General features: G+C 40.5%; 1 protein-coding gene across 2 annotated transcripts in view; it reads left to right on the forward strand.

The window, feature by feature from the left end:
* The window catches only part of RASGRF2 (Ras protein specific guanine nucleotide releasing factor 2), a 1720695-nt gene that overhangs the window by 1349649 nt on the left and 354733 nt on the right, over positions 1-16313 (forward strand). For both annotated transcript variants that reach the window (XM_078675315.1, XM_078675317.1), the window contains exon 18: positions 7582-7688. In XM_078675315.1, the coding sequence (XP_078531441.1) occupies positions 7582-7688 (107 nt within the window). The remainder of the gene's footprint in view (positions 1-7581; positions 7689-16313) is intronic.

Raw genomic sequence — 16313 nt, forward strand, 5'->3', positions numbered from 1 at the left:
CTGGGGTTGCAAATCTGTGTAAAAGCCTACATAAGGGGTCAGGGTGGAGATACTCTGACCCCATGGTTGAGAAATGGAAGTGTTAGTGACACAAGTTATGTGTCCAAAATTGATTTTTTTTAATTGCACACGATATTTACGCTATGTTGTGACCGCCCCCTCCCCGGTGTACCATCGTGGGTACTTCATGATTTTCAGCATTGTTGTGAATATTGGTGAAAATATAAAACAAAATCAATGAATAATTAAATTGCATTTTTATAGAGATATTGATAAATGTTTTTATAGAGTTATTTATATTGTGAGTGATCTACTGTGCGGGTTAGAATTAATTATATAGTTATAATTTTTTTGTATGTGGTGGTGGCTATAGAATTCCTGCTTTTGCTTTCTGCTTTCGCGTCGTAACCACAGGGATCACAATTGCCTATTTCATCGGAATCTCCAGTGTCATTGTGAAAATGGAAAATAGGTTTTAGAGATGTTTGTTCTAGAAATACACTAGAAAAACATGAGGTTGAAGTGTACAATAATAAACCTCTAGTGTGTAAAATATTGTAATGCCTGTGTATACATGTATTTTCACTTTATGGAAAAGGCGCAATCATCGCAGTTAATATCATCATCACGACGTCCAGAATAACTGTGAAAACAGAAAATAGGTCTGAAAGTTGGTTTTTAAAGAAACGTAGTGCAACAATGTGAGTTTAAACAGGCTTTGAAAGAAATATGTATGTAGTAATATGTGTTCAGACTGGATTTTTTGACATATTTTGGGATGTGTCGGTGGTCATTGAATGTGTGCTTTTGGTTTTCCGCTTTTGCAATGTGTCTGGGGGAATCACGATTACTGACAACATCGCGATCTCCAGAGTTACTGCGAAAAAATAGAATAGGTTTTAGAGATGCTTTTTATAGAAACTCTCTACAAAAACATGACTTTAGAGAATACTGTAAGAAGCCCCTAGTGTGTAAAATACTGTAGTATGTGTATATATGTGTTTTACATTTTATGCAAAAGGCGCAAATCTTCACGGTAAATGACGTCAATCGCGACGTCTCGAATAATAGCGAAAAAGGAAAATAGGTTTGAAAGATGGATTTTAAAGAAACTTAGTACATAAACATGCGTTTAAACATGTTTTGAAAGAACTATGTATATAGTAATATGTGTAGGGTAATGTTCAGAATGGATTTTTTGACATATTAATTTTAGATGTGTTAGTGATCATTGAATGTCTGCTTTTGTTTTTTCCGTTTTTGCAATGTGTCTGCAGGGATCGTGACGTCGTCGCGAATATTCCAAAAAACTAAAGAAACCAAAACCCTTTAGAAAAAAACTTAACAATATTTGGATACTAGGGTGGCTCTGACAATAGCCGTTGTGTTGGTTGTGTGCATATGGTTACTATACATAGGGCCGATGCAGAGTTTTCGGTTACTTGAAAACACCCTGTTGATGTCGTCATGAATATAAAAAATGTAAAGAAAAAAATCAACCCTTATTAATCCACTGAAGAAAACACAAGCTTATAAAAATAACCCGTATAGATAGGAAATACAATTTAAAAACCTTAACAATTCAATTAAAAAATCATAGTTTACATGGACGTTATAGTTAAGAATTAGCATTTAAAAAATCTTAGAAATTCCCTGAAAAACCAAAGGTTACAGGGACGTTATAGTTAGGAAATAGAATTAAAAAAACCTTAGAAATTCGCTGAAAAAAACAAAGGTTACAGAGACCTAATCGTTAGGCAGACATTTCATTTGTACACAACCAAAGAAATGTCAGCACTTATAGTTAGCTGAGCTAACTATCACTCACACCCGCAATGCACTGCTTATTACCTCACGTATTACATCACTCATGACATGTTCAGTGATATCACTGATGACATCTCAAATGACATCACTGATGGCATCATCCAGTGACTGTGAGTGTTTTTCAAATGTTTATGAGTGTTTAATATATATACTAGAGTGAGGCTCCAGGGCACCCAGGAGGAAGATGCCGGCTGAATGGGGATGGTTCCTTGAGTCCAAATTCGCCCCAGAGAGGGGGGCGGCACGTACCCCTCCCCTTGGTCTCTGTTTTAATTACCCTAAGTATACAAATACCTAAACTCATCTGTAGATTGCGCACTTTTGTCCCCACCCCATTTTCCATAGTAGTATGCAAAGGTCTGAGGGACAGCTTACCAAAAGGCCTGATCGTGTTTCCCACCAATTCTGGTGACTTATTCTTGATGCAGATGAATACGAGTACATCTCCACCAAACAATCACTTACTTGATATAGTTAAGAGGAAGTACCCCTGTTTGCTGGAGAATCACCTCTTTGTAGTCTTGTCATCTTCTCTTGATGAGTATTCATGGTATCATAGATTTGTGGATGTAGACGCTGGAGGAACAATCACATTGCCAAAAATACATGCACACAAGGTCACTGTAGCCCTGCCAAGTACCAAATATCAGGCATTAGACTAACACCTTTTAATGTGGTGGTCTGCCTCACCGCATTAAAATGCATTAATCACACATTTTCAGCGCTGCTTTACCACATGCGCACTGAGGTTGAAGTAGGTAAGTGAACATGACTGTCAGAGCTGCCATTACAGCAGCACTGCATCTGAGTGCTCAATGAGGGTTGCGGAAGCCATGGCAGGGCGTGCACAGCTGGCTCCCGGGGCAGGGCAGCTCTGGAACGCTGACAGAAGTATGATTGTAATTAGTGAGCCCTGGTGTGGACTCCCAGAGCCGTGCCTGCTGCTCTATCATCACTGTTTCCGGGGACCCTGGCACTTCCAACCCACTGCCACACTACCCCCCACATCCAACACCAGCTGCAAATGAACTGGAGAGTAGCGGGACAGGTCAGTGGTGGGTCGTCGATTTTTATGGTCACAGCTCACTTTCCATAAGAGCCAGATACACACTGAAAAGCTCTCGCTTTCTTAAAGCTGGGGGATGCTCTGGTCTGTTTTTCTTTAAGCTGGGCTAAGGCACTGTTCTACATATTGAAGCAATTGTTACATGAAGAGGAAGACCCATGCAGCCAATCACACATCCACTCACAAATGTCACAGGTTACAATTAGGAAATACAATTTAAAAAACATTCAAAATTAATTAAAAAAACAAATGTTACAGGAACGTTATAGTTAAGAAATAAGATTAAAAAAGTAGAAATTCACTAAGAAAACCAAGGGTTACAGGGACATTATAGTTAGAAAATAACAATAAAAATTGTAGAAATTCACAGAAAAAAACAAAGGGTACAGGGACGTTATAGTTAGGCTCAGATTACACTCTTACAAAGCCATTGAAATTGAATGGTTATAGTTACCTGAGCTAACTCTAACTTACACCCCCGCAATGCACTGCTTATGACCTCACATATTACATCACTAATGACATCTCAAATTACATCACTGATGACATCATCCAGTGAGTGTAAGAGTTTCATAAATGTTTATGACAGTTAAACATATATTGTCCTACTGCAAAATTTAAATTATTAAATGTTCTCAGCTACTAATGAGTGATACTATTTATAACATATGTCATTTGAGTGGCTGTGTCACTGTCTGTTTGAATGTGCAAGTGGGTGTCTTAGTGGCTGTATGGATGTGTGAGTGGATAGGCGAGTGGGTGTATGGATGTGTAAGTGGGTTTGCGAGTGGCTGTATACGTCTGTCAGTGGGGTTGTGAGTGGCTGTATAGGCCTGTCAGTGGGTGTGTGAGTGGCTGTATATGTCTATGAAATGGGTGGCTGAGTGGTTGTATGGGTGTGTGAGTGGGTGTATGGACCTATAAGTGAGTGTGTGAGTGAGTGATTCTTTGGTTATGTGAGTTGCAATGCGAGTGGTTGTGTGAGTGGATGTGTGAGTGGTTCTGTGGATGATGTCATCAGCGATGTCACTAGCTATGTCAGTGCATTGCAGGGGCATAAGTTGGAGGTAGCTCATGCAACAATAACTTGAATTTCAGTGGTTTTGTACAAGTGAAATCTCAGCCCAACTATAACATTCCTGAAAACTTTGGTTTCTTTATTGAATATGTGTGTGTGTCTGTGTGTGTAAAGGTATTTGTAGAGTACAAATCTACTCAGAAAGCAATGAAACACCCTCATGACGAATCATGATCCTTTACAATGACAAAGAATATTTATGTGGTGGTTAGATGGTTGTGTTTTCTGAATAAGTCAATCATAAGTTCCTTTCTAAATTTGAGTAAACTGGAAGCAGTTCCGATGTTAATGGAGATGTAATTCTAGACCCAAGGTGCATAGATCGACAACAGAATATGCACTGCATGAATGTGTGACTGGGGCCCTTGACAATTGAAAGGGAGTGTTCTGTCCGGCTAGAATCCAACCAAAATTGGGGGCACTTACCCCTGCATGAACATTAATCTTAATATTTATCTGGGGGACTAGATATGTTAAGAAGAGAGCATGTTATTAAATGTAATTGGTGTAATAAAATAAAATAATTGTTAGAAGAATAGGTGTTGAAATTCTAAGTATAAATAAGTCTAATCGAAAATTATTAAATATTAGTTATCTGGAAGAACTATCCGCCTGATTCATCAAGCTAAATTGCACTCGCAAAGGGCAAGATTCTCAGAATCTTGCCTTTTGCGAGTGCAATTTTTGCATTTGGGATTCATCATCCCAAATGCAAAATTCGCTATTTAAGAATTCGCACATTTGCGAAGAATTGAATTTAAGGAATCTCTATTTGAGATTCCTTAAATGCAATTCATGAAGCATTTTAAAATTGCGAAAATGCAATTTTGGGCCGCTATTTACCGAGAGGTCAGACCTCTCGGTAAATAGCAAAAACGTAGAAAAATGCTTTTAAAAGCATTTTTCTAAGTTGCATGTTGCACACACACATGTCCTTTGGACATGTGTGTGCGCAACACCTGTTTCAATTTGCATTTAAGGGGTGCTACAGGGTGTCCTTTGGACACCCCTGGCACCCTTTCAATCGCTATCTTATTTGCGAGTACCAAATTGCTAATCGCAAATAAGGAATACTCCCCATTCATTCCTATGGGCCTTTTGGCCCATAGGAATGAATGGGGAGTTATTCCTTATTTGCGATTAGCAATTTGCTACTCGCAAATAAGGAATGTGTAGGAATCGCTATTTATTTAGCAATTCCTACATGAATACCGTTTTGCGAGTCCTTAATAGCGAATCGCTATGAATCGCTATTAGGGGTTCGCAAAACGGCCCGTTGATGAATAAGGCTGCATGAGATTATCTCCTTTCTTTCAGTCGTTGTATCCAGATTGTTCCAAGGCAGGTGACTAACGATTTCCTTAGTTTACTTATTGAAGATTGCTAGAACAAATTAAGGAAGGGGGAGGAAGAGGTGAAGTTGTGCGCTTTGCAGAACCTGCACCACCATCATGTTCGACATTTTTGAAAAAATAAGTCATACCCTTTCTTTGCTATGGAATCCCCACAAGAATAGAACATCCAGAAAGACACATATCAATGTTTTTCCATTCTGCACTGATTCATCACCTGTTCAGGATTTAGTGAGTTACAATTTCTTACATTCAACAATTTGTCTTACTTTTTGCTTTCTTTTCTCTCACGCTCTAAGCCGTCCTTTCCTGTATGCTCTATTTGCTTTCATTTTTCTCTGCTCTGTTTTCCTTTCTGCTGAGTACTATATTTTGCTTTCATTTTTCTACTATCTCTGCTTTCTTTTCTCCTATGTTCTCTTTCTTTTTTCCTCACACGCCCTGTCTTCCTTACTGACGTTTTTTGCCTTCCCTTTTGCCACATAATTGCCTTCTTTTTTCACATACCCTCCTTGCTTTCTATGATAAAGTTTGCTTACTTTTTCCTAGTCTACCTTACATTCTTTCCTATGCACTTTGCCCCATATTTCCCATGCACTTTGCTTTTCCTTTTTCGATGCAATCTGCCTTGCTGTCTGCTTTCCTTTTCCCGATGCACTCAGTCTTCCTTTCTCCCTTGCTGTCCATCTTCTTTTTTTACCTTGCTCTCAGTCTTCCTTTTTCCTCGATCTAAGCCTTCCCTTTTCCCATTTACTCTGCTTTTGTTTCCCTCATGCACTGTACCTTCCTTTCCTTTCCCCATGTCTGCCTTCCTTTCTCCCATGCTCTCTGCCTTCCTTTCTCCCATGCACTCTGCACTTTGCCTTCCTTTCTCCAATGCTCTGTGCCTTCTTTTTCCCTTACTCCGATACCCCCATGCTGTCTGCCTTCCTATCTCCCAAGCACTCTGCCTTCCTTTCTTATTTGCTCCCTGCAGAAGGAAGATGCAACGAACCTTGAACGATTGAGTTTGCTGTATATAAAATTGCAAAAAATAAAAGTGGGGCTCCAGTCTTTCACACCGTGAGCACATTTCCTGTACCTTTGCATATACATATAATAAATGGCCTGTGCTGCTCGGAACATCTATTTTGTTATTGTATTTATATACTACTCTTATAAAGCATTGAAGCACTTTAAAAATGCATTCCTTGAGTGCATCGCTTAAGAGTTGCAAAGGGTGTTGCAAAGGGTGCTCATGTAAAGTGCTCCAATTCCCTTCGGTTGAGTTTGCGTTATATTTTGAAATGTGCACTAAAATAAAAATAAACCTTAGCGTAAGGAAGGATACGTTCATACCCATTTATTGGCTGATTTGTACAAAATGAAACCGGAAAACATGGATGCATTGTGGCTTCCTCGCTTAAATAGTGCTATCAGGCAAATTATTTATTTCACTAAGACTCTTTTTTTCTTCATTATCGTGTATGAAAGCACTTCCAGATATGTGAGTTCAGACTACCAGGTGTACAAAAATTCCACTTTAACTATGTACTTCTCAATGCTGTGCTATAATGTGCCTATTAGTGTCAAAGCTTCCACGTTGACGGACAGTAGATGTTGTAAGGCCCAGGATAATGTGCTGCACGGCTAAATACTTTTAAGGTCTCAAAGGCGAGACCTATTGGCTATGCCAGTGCTTGTTTTCCACGTAGCTGTTGTATGGGTGTGCAAAATTAGCATAATCCCCATTTGACTCCTCTTCTCAGCTTTAATTTGCTGTGGATGGTAGGCTTAAACACGTCCATTCTGAGCAGGGAGGTACATTTTAGTGCAAAAAACACCCGGGAGAAGTACGTGGTATTATCTAGGGAAGTTTTTGCATTCTTAATAAAGAATGGGGTTTCGTATTCAGCAACCAGTAAAACAGTATGTTATTCCCCTTTCTGTGTTTTCAGCTAATTGAAATTCAATTCAAATTTCCCATTCTGTGTTTTCTTCAAATTGCTCAAGAAAATACTGGCAGAACTTTCTTTCTGAAATACCCGGGTGCAAATACAATATGCACTCAAATATAAATATGAAATTGTTCACAAACGTTGTGCACATGTTTACGACTGCTGTAGAACGGAGTGGACCCTGCAGCCTGACAAGCTTACACCAAAAGACGAGATTCTTAAAAAGAACTTTTGCGAACAAAGAATTAGTCACTTTTAATAACAAAAGTAGAAGAAGTAGTCCACTTCGAATTTTCAAGTATATATTTTCTTTTTCTAAAGGTTTTAACAACTCTGAGAGGATGTGCGACAAAGAGTTTATAATCCGCAGAGCAGCCACAAACCGAGTTCTGAATGTCCTGCGTCACTGGGTCTCAAAGCACACTCAGGTATTTTGGGTGTTTTTGAAGTGTGTCATTTGTGTATGAAAAGGTGACTGATATAATTTCATTTCCGTTTGTAAATTCAATTTTGACTGAGTTAAGAAGTCAAATCGTTGCAATATTCACGTTTTCTGGTTATATTGTTGTAAGCTGATACATCTATGCTTCTTACCTCACCGCATACATTTAATACTTATGTAATAATAACTTGTTTTTATATAGCGCATCATGCTGAACTCCTATGTCTCCAAGAACTGTGAATAAAAAGTATTGCTATAAATACATGTAATAAGGGTCAAATTACTCACCTCGGAAGGATGGTAGGTAGGCTGATTTGGTGCCAGGACACAATTTGGAGGGAAAATTGTGCCATACTTCTGGGAAATCTGAAACATGTTCACTATTCACGACTTTCTGTCACTATCTGAAGGGACTATATATGCTACCAGTCTCCCTTTAAGGCAGAGATTTCGCATGCAGCATACAACCAACGCACCAGACAGGCCAAACAAAGGTGTGCGTAGGCATGTAGTGTGTTGTGACAGCGTAGTAAACGACCCACGCCCAAGATCAGTAGCGGCTTGGGCGTGGGGGGTGGGGCTTGTGGGGGAGGGGCTGGGTGTGGGGTAGCAAACTCCGGCTCATGGCCTAACGGAGTAATGTAAATAAATAAATAAATAAAACAAATTTCATTGCGCGCCCTATAAATAAATAAAATTAATTTCATTGCACAAGCTGAATCGTGTTTGGCGTTTCAGCGTGCGCAATGAAATGAGTTTACTACCATCCACCCTCTCCTCCCCCGCCCCGCTTCACCGCCCTGCGGCACTCCCACTACGAGCCGCTACTGTAAATACATGTACCTGTGCACTATGAAAGGGTTGCATAATAGAGTGTGAAATTAAGGTAATTTGTTTTTGAGTAAATTAATAAAATGTTGACAAATTATGTTAAATGAAAAATTGGCATATGGCACTATATTTTAGCATGAACTGCATCCTTGTGTCTCTTTTCGATACAGGGATGAATTTGGCGTGAAAAAATTGTGTAAAAACACAAGTGCCTCAAGCAGCAGCCACTCGTGTTGTAATCATTAGTGATGTTCCCATGTGCTTGTGCTCAAAAAATCCAAATGATTCAACTGGATATTTATTGAGGTTTGTGGGTTCATCAAGGTCATAAGGACATCAACAGCAAAGATGCTGTTCCGTCAAAAATTATGCCATGGCTAGCTCGATTATGCCTTATATCGGCTGCAAAGTGCTCTATGAAGAGAAGTGGCGATAGACGATAGCCTTACTCTGTACCACGCTCTAAAAGTATATACACTGTCCTGGATCAGTTTATCAGTATGCTTGCCCTTGGTATGGTATGGTTCAGCGCCTTGCTCACCCGATCAAATACTTTTTTCAGCATCCAAGGCTGCCAGTGTCTCACAGATCCCTTTGGGCATTGCTCTGTTATCTGGGTCGTTCTTCATATGTTGCCATCTGGTTGACATTGTCATATGAATCCCAGTTGATCAGCGTATATTAGACCTGGCATCTATGTGTATAGTCTTGAGCCAAAAACCTTAGTAAAGATCTTTACTTTTACATCGAGCAGGTCAAACAGCCCATATGATTTACATTCTCTTCAGCCATTCAACCGCTTGGGAATCAGTATGATAGCTGCCTCTGCCATAGTGTACTCTGCCATGTCTGAACCTTACCTCCTCCTTGAAGGTGTTAAACAATGCTTCTAATGGAACCAGTAGGATCTCCAAAAATGTCTTATAAAACTATGTGGGAACTCATCAGGACCAGGTGTCTTCCAATACCTGAGATGCTTTGCCTCTTTCCTTACCTCTCAATTTTCTGTTGGTCTATCTAGCTACCCGCTCAGTGGTGTTAGTAGAGTCCCCAGGGGCCAAGCTTCGAAATACTGTGATTCTGCTGAGCTTCGTCACCTTTCTAAATTTTCCACCTTAGTCTTTTCCCCATTACCCTTGTACCCTCTGAGATAAGGAGTTCTAATATACGAGTCTTATATTGTTGCATTCTCAGTTGTCGTACTGCAGTCCTGTTGTGTTTATTTACTTTATCTTAAAACGTTTTACTTAATTCTAACCAATGTGTGCTCTCCTTTCTTCATCTCTAAAAGTGTTAGTTGGCTTTTCAACTTAATTAATAAAAGTGTTAGTTGGCTTTTCAACTTAATTAAAAAGCCACCTTCTTCTGGTGTGTCTTTCCTATTAAACATGTCTTGTTCCTGGAGTTCAGCTACTTTCTAATCTATCCTTATACATCAACTCCTGTTGGTCTGGGCTTCAAGAGCTTTCAGTGTGCCTCTTATCCTGGCACCATTCTGAATCTGTATTTGTATCTTGTTCCTATGAAGTAGATATTCCTTCAGTTTCCACCTGTACTCCCTTGCCTTAGGCCATAGATCCTTCAGGATCTAGCTGGTTGGATGTCTGACAATTGTCTCAGATTGAATGGGGACAAAACGGAGGAGCTAATTGTTGGCAAGTCCCCGTCTGTTTGGACCTCTGCTTGGTGGCCTCATACTCTAGGCCCCCTACCTACTCCCAAGGATCAGGCTAAAAACCTTGGCATCTGGATTGATTCCAAAATCTCTTTTGATTATCATACCCGGCGTGTTGCCGGGACGTGTTTTGGCATCCTCCGCTGCTTAAGAAAGACACTCGACCTGATCCCTATGTCAGCTAGGAGGTCCCTGATCCATAACCTGGTTACCTCCAGGCTGGACTATGGGAATGCCCTCTATCTAGGAGCTAATGCGAGGTGTCTCCAGAGATTGCAGCATATCCAGAATGCTGCTGCGCGTCTGGTGCTGCTGCTGCCCAGAAGAGCCTCTTCAAAAAAGGCTTTGGAAGTACTGCACTGACTTCCCATTAGGGAACGCATCCAGTTTAAAGCCCTCTGTGTTAGCCACAGGATTGCTCAGGGGAAAGGCCCTGGCTTCCTGCGTAATCTGCTTACACCGTATATGCCCACAACAATAGTAACACAGTGGCACATTTGATTATACTCTTACTAGTGCTATCAGCATTGAGGCTGTGATGACTGCTGCAGAAGACCAAGAGACATTCCAAACAAGCAGGTGAAAGCAGAGAGCATGAGGGAGACAGTGCCTACAGAGGAAGGAAGCAGGGACAGCACAGCACAAAGAAATCCTTCTAAAACACAGTAGCAGTATCAAAGACCCAAGGAACTGATATAGGGAAAACAAAAGAAATTTGAGAGATGGGAAGGCCAGATTACCAAATTATGTGTATAAGGAAAGCCCAACGTTGCGAGATAGTGAGCAATTGAAGTACAACACTTATTGTGCAGACAGACCAGCACTGACCTGGAAGCAGGAACAAAAAAAGCGGAAACTTTACCGCCAACCTATTGACCTTGCCGCCATTTTCCTATTCTCCACAATTTCCAGCTTCTACTGCAACAACTTGGTTGTCTAGTTTTCGACATTCTTATAGCATTCACAATTGTCTACATTTTTGTGAACAGTATATAGTGCTTATAGGCAGTGACCCTTGTATATAAATGTATTGCGTTGCATTACTGCATATCTATCTATCTATCTATCTATCTATCTATCTATCTATCTATCTATCTATCTACATATATATTTGTTTATTTTGAGATCTTGGAACAAGTAGCTAGTGTCCTCTTTAGTGGTGAGCGGCAGTGCTTTCCCCTTTGATAGTGCTTAATTGTCCCTGCGACTGTGAGGCAAACACGACAATATCAGCTTTTTAGAGGGATTAACGATACCCATCAATTTGTAAAACAAGAACAACTCAGGGATTCAACATTCACCTCGATGCAATGCAACCAATCCGCCCTGCCCTCCACTCAGGGATAAGGACGCAAAATCCTTACTTTAGCATCAGCTGCAATTTATTGGTATCTGCTGTTTGTGGTCGTGGGGTAGGTGGAAGCTGGCTATTGTTTTCTTTGAAATAATCGCTGGTTCTGAACAGATCTGGAGGTGTCCTGCAAACAGTCAATAAACGGCCGGCTGCTTATGCAACTAGTTGAATACCTTTGAAGCTCTGCAGAGCCAGTGCTGCCTGCTGAGCTGAGGACACATAAAAAATTTACACATAATGATGTCGGGAAAAACATAAACAGGCTTGTAAAGAGGTCACGCTGCATAGATGCCGCCGTCCCTGTTGTGATCTCTGAGGTGTCCTTGTGCGTGTAACGTGCTGCAGAGACTTATGTCAAACATGTCGATGCTCCGGCTCCGCTTCATTCAGTGACATAATTGCTGACAAGAAGAGGATGCGATGTCTCGCGCAGTCCTTCCGGGAGAATCAACGCCGTCCACGCGCTTAATCAGCCGCGCTAATGAGATGCGCCCAGGACTCCTGCGCTGACGCGATCCCTTGGCGTGCTCTGCGGTATGGACCACTTCAGCGGATGAAAGGCAGAGTAGCCTGGACTCTCCTCGTGTCATTGCAACAACACCGCATCCGACAATATACTGCTTTCTCTCTAGGTTTCTTCTGGCACAAGCCATAGGCAACAATACGCCTAGCCTGTGATGCTGGAGTGATGTGCGGGGTCAATTATCGCTCCATTTTTAGGTTATACTGCTTTTATGTATTTTGTCAGTCTCTTCAGAGGGAAGCAATTAAATTAGCATTCTCCCACTTGGAAAACCTCTTTTACATCGTTATCCACTGATATCTCATATGTTGTATGAATTGGCAGGTAGAACTTAAAATACTGGGCTCTGCCGACCACTTGCATACATAATTGTACTTGTTAAGCCCATCCCCTGGCGGGTCAACAAAGATAGGTCGCATGTTTAACACGCCCTCGCCATCAATGCACCCCATTGGTGCTTGGGTGTGTGCCCACCACGTTCAACACAGCCTTCTTCACACCAGACCTTCCAGCTGGCAATTGTCCGCTGATATGCTTCTTTTTCTTGACTCATTTAGGAATTTTCTGCGTCGTGAGAAAGGGGCAGCATAGATATTCGCAATTGAAAGTGGTGTTGTCACGTAATTTACAAGTATACTTACCCATTACACCTTGTAACCCCACTCACTAACTCTTTAGCGAAGAGTCTAATGTTCAGTTCTTTTTTTTTCTACCACAAAAAGAGGAGTCAGGTAGTCCTATCATTGAGTACTTTAGTCACGTTCTATGTTTAAAATATTTCCCATTTAATATGGTGGCCCAGTATGTATTTATTTGTCAGTGCTTTATATTGCACCACATGCCTCATATCAGTCATTTCAGAGCATGACCGGCACCCCACATTTGCTGCTGACAAGCTACCATTTGTAGTGCCTCTTAGCACACCCTCAGAAATGACTAGGCCTGTACAGTAAATTCCGTTCAGCTTGTGGAATTTGAGTAATTTTGCGTTCCGCAGAGAATGCAGAATTGCCAAAAATGACACAATCTGCTTGTTCACGCTTTCAAAATGCGTGTTCGCAAGATATTTCCCCCGATTTTTTACCATTTCGCTGAGCTTTGTGCAGCGCGACTACGCAAAATCCGCTCACCCCTTGAAATGATCCCATTAAAATGGAGGCGAAGTACAAAATTAAAAAAGCAAGGTACGCGGCCTTCTCCATCAATGCACTCAACGTTATCCCATATCTATCAGTATCACTCCAACTCTGCTCCAATTTAGGAAAGAGCTGAAGGCGCCCAACTCTTTAAAGAACACCACATCATGATACAATAACAGTCCACTTCTGCTCCTAGAACCCAAGTAGCCCTTAAATCTTTCGCTGAGTGTTCTCTTTCCTTTGACCCTGAACAGCACTCCATTACTTTTGGCTTGCTTTGTGCTGTATGATTACCATCTATGTGAGCATGTGTGGGTTTACATATACACACACACACACACACACACACACACTTTATTTTTTGTCAAATTTTGTATTCCCATATTTTCTGTTTTTCCTCTTGCATTCCTTTAATCCCGGTCCCCTGATATACTTCTGTAAAAAATTGTTGTCTGGAGATTTTCATTTTTGATTTGTGTTTTTGGCTCTTAGACAAGTAATTTAGCTTGGGTAGACATTGCTGATCTGGGCCGAATTTTTCTCGACAAATTAATAATCATGGCGGCTGTGTTGCAGTGATGATGTAATATTTCAGGAACCGTGAGACCTATGTACTTCATTTTTGTGTCAAGTAGTCTTATAGAGACAGAAAATAACTCCTCAGAGCAACCCTTCTGCCATTTTCCAAATGGCATCTATAATAGGGGAAGAAAAGACATGTATAGAAATGAAACAAATAATAATGTTTTTTAATCCTTTTATGTATACACCAAACAATGTTTACGATCTGCATGTGAAAAAAGGAATGCCACTCCTGCTTTAGACAAATTTTCATAGTTCACTTTATTTATTTGTTTCAGCAATCGCGCGTGGTACCTTTGCAGAATGTGGAACATTTGAGAGGAGCATATCAACAGGGACATCTTTTTGTAGCACAGGTTTTGCAAGTACTGGTACATGGACATTTTGTATACAGGAAATTTTGACATTTAATAGGTTTTATCACCCCATCAATATTTTCCCAACCAAATTCACCCAGATCTTTCTCTACATATGCATGATCCAAAACATTTGCACATCAGAGTAAGTAGAACACACTTTTAATGTTCCCATGCACAGAATATGACGTCAGTGGAAGGTCACTTAGCGGGACTGATCTCTTGAACTCATTGTACCGAAGATCGTCAAATGTGTAAGTCAGAACTCATTTTCCACATAGGCACAAGGTATTTTTCTGCATCTTTAAAGTCACATTCTTCTTCTGTCTAATAAAATCCTGTTAGAGACTTCACAGGTTCAGCCGTTAAAGCTCCAAGCTTTGTTCCAATTTTGCTCATAGTGTCATCAGCCATAATAATATGTGCCTTGATAAGAACGCTAGGCATCTCTGGGTCAAGTTTTTTGTATGGAATATAAAGCGGGCTTAAGTATTTTTTCTTGCCTGTTCCATAATGAAATGAAATGAAAATGAATTTTATAGAGCGCGAATAGCTGCCCTGAGGCGTCCAAGCGCTGATGCTAACAGTGTATAGACAGCTGAACTGGTGAGCAGAACATTAAACGAATCTATTTATTAAACAAAAAAGCTTTCAAGTGTTTCCTAAAAGAGGTAAGATCTGAGTTGGACCTTAGATGCAGGGGTAGACTGTTCCAAAGCCTAGCCGCATTCAGGGAAAAAGAGCGACCTCCTGATCTAGACCGTTTGACCTTAGGCACAACAGCACATAAAGCGTTGGTAGACCGTAGCTGTCTGCTAGGGAGGTAGGGGTAATTAAGGGACGACTGATGGCTGGTCCAGTTTCCCAGAATGCCTTTTGTGACTAAAAGGGGTACATTAGCATCATCTACTGGCAGCAACACGTTAATATCTAAGGAAACGGAATGCTTGCCTAAGAAATATATTACAAAAAGGAGAAAAGAGAAAAATCCACACCGCAGATACAATCTGCAATTAGAGTCTTGGCAAATTAACCTATTTTATGAGGAAAAGGGATTCAAAGGGAAAAACCTAATAATATTCTAACTTTATAAATATGGAAACCAACAACCCCCAACCAAAGCACTGCCAAATGAGCTTAGGGATGAGCATTAGGAGATTTCTAGAAAAGGAATGTAGGTCCTTTTCAAAGGAGGCGGTGGACAACGCACTATCTAAGAGAAAGAGGGAAAGAACTCTGGAGGAGAACTTTTCTTCCCTCTCAGAAGTGGAATCCCCTTCTACCTCTGAACCCCAAAGACGGGAAGGTTTTACCAAAAGAGGAAGCACTTAGAAGGGGCATCTAACCACACATATGACACTGGTAGACTTTGGGCTACAGCAGAAAATGGTGTGCTTAGCAGCACAAAAGAGAAAGGCACATAGAAAGGTTGCCCATAGCCACATGATAGAAAGAAGTTCTGTAGTGGGTTGTGTGTTTATAGGGTAATAGGGTGGGAAGTAATTTAATTATAATAAATTAATGATTATTTTTTATTTATTTTTATTTAATTGAGATTTTATAGCGTTAACGTGTTTTTTTGTGTGTGTAAACTTCATATGTGGGTTGTGGGGTTTATAGGGGTATAATGTGGGAAGTAATTTATATTAAATTAATTATTAATTTGTTGTTAGTAATTAATTATGGTAATTGTGTGTTTTTCTTTAGTTGCGGGTTGTGGGGTTTATAGGGTTACGGTGTGGGAAGTAATTTATTTTTAATTAAGTAATAATTAGTTGAAAATTATTAATAATTGATAATTAGTTTTGTAATTGTGTAATTATATTTTTGGGGGTGAGGGTTTTGGGTTTATCAAGGTAAAAGGTCACTCCACGTCGGTTCAGGACACTGGGGATTGCAGCGCTCACCATGGGTGCGGTTCCCTGCGGCAGAACCACGCCGCTCAATTATCTCACCAAAATTCCTCAAGTAGAGGAAAAATGGGACACACTCCTGTAGTTGTTCTCAGCATACGTTATTTATTACCATATTTGCATCTCCTTAAAGGCAAAAGCGAGCAGATCTACGCGTTTCGGTATTACGGATACTTTGCTCACGACTACAGGAGTGTGTCCCGCTTTTCCTCTACTTGAGGAATTGTGGTGAAAGGTA

The sequence above is a fragment of the Lissotriton helveticus genome, chromosome 2_1, assembly GCF_964261635.1.
Source record: "Lissotriton helveticus chromosome 2_1, aLisHel1.1, whole genome shotgun sequence".
Taxonomy (NCBI): domain Eukaryota; kingdom Metazoa; phylum Chordata; class Amphibia; order Caudata; family Salamandridae; genus Lissotriton; species Lissotriton helveticus.